Consider the following 6,687-nt stretch of genomic DNA (forward strand, 5'->3'; position numbering starts at 1 on the left):
GGATGTGGCCATAGGAGCCGCCATGGGGGCGGTAGCGGCTGCCGTTGTACTCGATGTGCTTCAGCCACTGGATGTGAGGCTGAGCATCGCTGTAGACCTTACAGTGGAACTCCACGTCGCTGCCCACCACCACTGTCTGATTTGCCGGAAGCCCGGCCTGCAGAATGGGCCTGTGGGGAGAGCGTTCTGAGACAAAGAACAGAAGCTTAGTTCACACTGGTCCTGCAGGGGAATCAAATACTGTACAGAAAATATGTTCAGAAATACAAAAAAAAAAATCCAATGAATAATGAATGTTAAAGGAACAGAGACAGTGATGAGGCAAAGTTTGGACAATCAAAGTGGATCAGCGGGTAGTGCAATTGCCAAACTTTAGCAGGGTCAATTCCAGATTTACAGTTATATATATTACCAAGCAACTATTTACCAGTTGTAAATAAACTTTTGATATGAATGATGCCCCCTGGAGGGGAGATGGAAAATAAAAACTTTGCAAATGTATAAAATGTTTTGTTAGAAAGTGTGTTCAGCACATGGTTAAATGGTCAGAGGATCAGGACTATTATTACATTTGACAGTGTTGTATATATGTTGTATATATGTTGTGTATATGCGCCTATATTTGTACAACGACTGAGAAAGCTGATTCTGTTCTTTTCTTACCGAGCACATCCAGCTGGTAGGTGTGGGTGATGGTGCCGTACTTGTTCTGGACCACACAGGTGTAGTTTCCTCTGTCTGATGGTACTGCACTCTCCATCACCAGGCTCCACTGCTGGTGTCGAAGCTGTGGACAAGAGAGGGACAAGAGAGGGACAAGAGAGGGACAAGAGAGGGACAAGAGAGGGACAAGAGAGGGACAAGCAAAGAGGAGTCATTAGAGTTTTGTTTTAACTTCAGTAACACCAGGAATACCAGGTCCCAGGAACTGGAGACAGTAGCAGGAAAAGACAAAAGGACCGTCAGCTTCAGTGGACTTAAATCAGAGCCTCCTTTTCCCGTCCTGGGGTCCAGGTGAGACCAGATGTGGCAAAGACTTTTAATTTGAAAGGTAAAGAGCCTAACACCAGCGTTGATGCAGTGACGTTTCTCTATTTCTGCTCTGATCATTTTATTCTGCTCCTCTGAAACCAGCCCCACTGTGTGTCACCAACAATCAACCTTCCTGGGAGGAGAGTCAAGTGGAGTAATTCAAACCAGGTGGAGGAGGCAGACAGAGAAAGAGGGAGAGGGGTGAGAGTGAAAGACAGACAGACAGAGAGAGAGAGAGAGAGAGAAACCCACACAGACATAAAAGTGAGAACAGAGAAAACGCAGTGCACATCCACAGACTGACTACACAGGGCGACGCTGATGACCTGAGACCTTCAAGTGGAAACGCTGCTGCTGCTGCTGCTGCTGCTGACGGAGGTGCTCAAGGTGGTGAACTCCTCTGAAGGAGGTCAGCCTCCACAGAGGGAGTGATGTCAACAAGGAGACTTTTCAGGGTGGAACACTCATCAACATCAGACCGTAGGAAAATGAGCCGACCCACAGAAAGAGGGTCGAGTGTTTTCACCAGGGTTTGACCCCACGTGTTCACGGAGCGGGCCAGAGCTCCACACAATGTATATATTTGTAGGTTCAGAATCTGTCTCCACCTCCACCTCCTCCTGCTTCTCCTCCCCTGTCCTACACTCCTTCATTCTCTCTCTCTTGGAGGCGAGGATGGAAAATAATTCAGCAGTATAAATATTATGCCTGTGTGTGCTTTTCACAGTTGCGTGGTAACACAGACCAGGCTGCCCAGCTCAGGGCTGGATGGCAAATGGTTTTTCACCGCTGGCTCCACCCCGTCTCTGACCCCCTCCTTCATCACCGCCACCTCCTCTCAGAGTCAAACTCAAGTCAATGGTCGCTCTCATGAGCAGATGAGTAACGCCTTGTGCTGCGGTCGACGCTCTGCTAAGAGGAGGAGGGGAGTAAATGCAAACACGAGGAGCAGAGCTAAAAGAAGGTTAAAAAAATCTGAGACCACCAACAGAAACCGAGAGATTGTGTGAGCAGACTGATGCATCTCATCTTCATCTCAGAGAAAATCGGAGTACTCGCTGCTTCGGGGTTTTTAAGTAAACACTGTGTCAGGAACACAGCCTTCTTCCCTGGCCACGCTACCTTCAGGTTTAGGAGAAATATTCACTGACTTCACACTGGGTGACGTTGGTGAAGACGCAGGTACTTTTTTCCAAAGAGTCTGTGCCGTAAAAAGTCGGCCGCCAAAAATGTACCTCCATCACGTTCTGTTGGTGGGAGGACGTTTTCGACAGCTGCTCAGAAAATAAGACCGTGGAGGTTTCATTCATTCTTTTGTGAACTTGGTCCATGTATCAAAAAAGTCAAATAAAACTTTAAATAATGAACACCCATCAGGTTAAAGAAACAGCGACATTATGTTGTTTTCTATGAGATGCTTCAAATAATGAATACAGTCAGAATTTTTTTTTTTCTTTGATTAGAAAAAGCAACAGTGGATAAATGTCGCTAATGTAATAAAAACAATTATTTTTTAAACATGTTTATAATGTACTGACCCATAATTGAAAAAGTACTTCATATTTTTGGTTAATATTGAATACAGCTTTATAAACCATCAATAACTCTGACTGATTCAATTTCAGGAAATTCCTCTAAACTCTTGTGATTGACATTTGTAATTCACGTCTCAGTCGTTTTAATTATTTTCTGCCCGCGTGTCGATAGCTTGCTCCGCGACCGCGTGGTTCTGGGTAAACCCGGCTGGAACCTGCAGCTTTACAGCAGAAACATGATAATCCCGGCCATTCCGACGGTGCCAGATTCCAAACAGAATTAAATGATTAAGGAGCTCTGACATCAGAGTCACAGGAGGCTTTAAATGTTTTCACGGTCTTGGTCGTGGTCGTGCAGAAGGACAGCAGGTCTGGGAGTGGACTCTGAGGTTCACACCCACAGATGAACACTGCTGAGCCTGAAATGATGAAAGAGTGGCTTTGGACTGGACTCACAGTTTGGTCGGTTGTAAATATCTTAGGACAAACGGAGTGATTTTTGGATAAATCTGCCTCCCTTTAGACGCTGCCAAGAAAAACATCTCAGAAACCTCGGCCGGTCGCTGTGTTCCCTTCTTTTTAATCATAAAAGATTAAAACCTCTGACACACAGGAAGTTCTGTGCTTTACGGTCCAAACCCTCAGTTTGCTACAGGACACAAATAGCTCTGTCAGAACCAGTGTGGGTCAGGGCTGGAATTAATGGCCGTGTCAGAGCAGAGTGGTGGACTGGATCAGAACCACCTCTAATTTGACCCAGAGGGGAGCAGCAGCAGCAGCACAGAGAACTAGAAAAATAGTCGGTCGACAGAAAGGGTTTGGTCCTGGAACCACCTCTAGGCCAACAGGATATATTAAGAAATAGGCCTACGTGTGTATTTACAGATATTTTCTTTGGTTTAACAGAAGTTGTATGTACAACTTGTGTTCACTGGGACAGAGGGCAGAAACCACATCTAAATTTATTCTCTTGAACTCATTAAAAACCAGAAAAAGAACAAGGCTGAAAATATGGGCGACGGGAGTCACTGTAGACGCCTGACTGAAACATAACATCTGTGTTCACTGCAGGCACCAGACCTGAACATGTGATGGCCTCACTTCACATGTTTACGACAAAAGTGTTGGCCAAAAGTTTGCTAAATAAATATCTTAAATTCAGCCGATAAAATGCAGTAACGTCAGCTCAGGTCAACCAGCTAAAAGTTAGCTTAAAGGCAGGCAGGAGTCGAACAAAAAAATATTTTTCCCCAACATTGGGAAACAGTTTAGAATCAGTTAAAACAGTTATAAATATTTTTATTAATATTTTTTATTTTTATTTGTTCTTTAATCAGCCACACGGCTGAACATCAAGTCTGGGACATGACGTCATCCCTTTTTTTTTGTTACCAAAATACCATCCCATATCTTTGAGCTCTGTTATTTGAATGACCTCTTCTCCTGCCTGTGTTCGTCCTCTGCTGTTTGGCAGAGAAAATCTGTCACAGATGGTTGATGCACATTCTGAAGGTGAGGGAATCACCACCACGCTGTTCTCATACTGATTCTGTTGGCTGTGGTTCCCTTCCTCTTCTGTCTTCTGTCCCCATCTTTCCCCTCTCCTCCATCAGTGTGATTAAAGCCCACGTCCGTGTCTCACATCAACTTCCTTAAAAAGGAGCTTCGACAAAGATGCCGTCCATTCACAAACGTGTCATTTCCTGTCTGTGTCGCGTCAGTGTTGGCCCCGTCAAACACTGGTTTAACATGCAGTTCAGCCGCTAAATGGCTGTGTCTTCAGGAACCCAGCTTTTCCTCTAAGTGCTGTAATCTGGAGTCCCACGGCTATAACTCTGCGAGAGAACCTGTAGCTGACGAGACAACATGAATCTGCTCACGCTCCAGAGAGTCAAATGTGATTTTTATGCTCACGCTCCAGAGACTCAAATGTGATTTTTATATTTTTTTTTGAAAACGTGGTGTTTAAGTGGCCGTGCCTCAGGAACAAAGAGCAGGACGGAGCCTTTGGCTTCCACAGCTCTGCAGTGTGAGGACAGCTGGAGTGTAGGTGAGCTGCTAATGGACTCACTGCTGTCCACTCACACCTCCACAGGTCTGCAGCCACTTTACACACTCACACACAGTCACTCCTGTGTCACCGACACACACACACACAGCGACCATATCATCGCCATCGTCCTCCGTCCAAACATTTTACACGTCTGACACACTCTCCCTTCTTTCTGCTCACATTAACCACGGCTGTCCAATCAAAAGTCATCTTGTCATTTCAGCCTGGATATGAGGCCAGTGCAGCCATTGTCAGGCTGTCAGGGCCCCGGGGCTTCACCCACCCTCCCTGCTATTCCCCCACCTCTGCTGGGTGAACCATCACAGATGGAGATGTGAGGAGTGTGAGGTGTAGGAGAGAGAGAGTGTTACACACTGCAACATTGATTTAAATTAGCAGAGAAGTGACTGACCATTGGCTGAAAGTTATTTAAAGGTTTGTCTAATAAACTGATCACGAAACCAGCGTTAGCCTAAAGAAGCCTGAACACCCGATGAGCTGCTGCTCACATTTACCACGGCTGTCAAATCAAAAATGAAATCTCTGTCTCTGTCGGACATGGCAGGAAGAAGTCTTCACCTTGAGGGCCCCCGAGGGCCAATAGAGTCTTTAGAAGGCCATTGTCAGGCTGTCAGGGCCCGGGGCCTCACCCCCTCCCTCACCCGCACACCCTTCTACCCCCGGCCTCTGCTGGATAACCCATCACAGATGGAGATGTGAGGAGGTGAAGGAGGGAGGAGACGAGAAGGGAGGAGGCTGAACAGACTGGAGGGAAGTGTCTGTACTGACAACAGTTGTCTGTCTCCATCGTGACAATCGTTCTCTCTGATGACATCCATGATGTCCATGATGTTTATATCAAATATTTGTAAAGAAGAAATGAAAATTCCCGCATGTTGGATCTTTGTATCTCTGTATGACTCTTATAAATAAAGAAAATTCCCGCATGTTGGATCTTTGTATGTATGACTCTTATAAATATATGGATAAACATATGGAACATTAACATTTGTGTTCTTAAACTTTGACTGGATGTCCGTTCAATTTCTATTAAAAAGACTTTGACTATTGTTCTAAATGTAGATATTTGATAAATAAAATTAATTACAAATTTAAAAATAAGATTTCTCACCACTGATTTGATCATCACAGATTGATAACTCAACGCAGGTGTTTGCTGAAGGCCTGTGTGAGACCAGATTAAAGTTGACATTGAATCAGAGTGGTCAGTGTGTGGTCAGTGTGTGGTCAGTGTGTGGTCAGTGTGTGAACATGTGGCTTCACACCAGAACAACGATCTCTGGGAGTGAAGTTAACAACATTAAAGACCATAATGAAATCAGTCCCAGCACATTAGCTCAGTTTCCCCGGAGCTAATGTGAGCTGAAGTCCAGATGAAAAAATGTGGCTCACACTGACTAATGACACAGTTTGAGAATGGAAGACAAATCAATCAGGGTTATAAAAAATAAATCAATAAAAATTCACTTCAGCTGCTGAAGCTCCGTGTGACAACAAAGAGTCACACATGTGTGAACACTGTTTTCTCTGTGGATGTAAATGATTGAGGATGAAAAGGCACTCGTGTTTTTGTCACTGATGCTGTGTCAGCACAGACTTTGACACTGAGACTCTGGTGAAGATTCGACCTCTGACCTCTCTGAAGGTCAGTGGAGTCACACTTTTCTTTCTCTTTCTATAGAGCCTGACCTCTGAGTTCACCCTGAACCGGGGGCCACGGGGGCCACGGGGGCCACGGGTGAATGGATGAACAGATTCAGCCACAGCTCTGAGAAGAAGACACAGCGACAGGAGAGGGAGGGGGGGAAATAATGTCTCAATAAATGAAGACTTGGTCCCATAACGTCTTCATCAGATCAATAACTGATTTGTTTCCTCAGTGAAGCCTGAGGAGACGACAGGAAAAACATCTGGTTTTTTATAACCGCAAGAAAAGAGACCACTTAATAATCTGTGTCTAATCTGTGGACCCTGGGCTGTGGACCCTGGGCTGTGGACCCCGGGCTGTGGACCCCGGGCTGGGGTCCCTGGGCTTTGGACTCCGGG

At 45.4% G+C, this 6,687-nt stretch overlaps 1 protein-coding gene across 8 annotated transcripts in view; it reads right to left on the reverse strand.

The window, feature by feature from the left end:
- Positions 1–6,687, reverse strand: part of fgfr3 (fibroblast growth factor receptor 3) — a 74,016-nt gene that overhangs the window by 18,573 nt on the left and 48,756 nt on the right. For all 8 annotated transcript variants that reach the window (XM_025055499.1, XM_025055492.1, XM_025055495.1 and 5 more), the window contains 2 exons: positions 664–787; positions 53–186 (listed from right to left, as the gene is read on the reverse strand). In XM_025055499.1, coding sequence (XP_024911267.1) covers positions 53–186; positions 664–787 — 258 coding nt within the window. The remainder of the gene's footprint in view (positions 1–52; positions 187–663; positions 788–6,687) is intronic.

This window comes from Cynoglossus semilaevis, chromosome 1 (genome assembly GCF_000523025.1).
Source record: "Cynoglossus semilaevis isolate Cse_v1.0 chromosome 1, Cse_v1.0, whole genome shotgun sequence".
Classification (NCBI taxonomy): Eukaryota; Metazoa; Chordata; class Actinopteri; order Pleuronectiformes; family Cynoglossidae; genus Cynoglossus; species Cynoglossus semilaevis.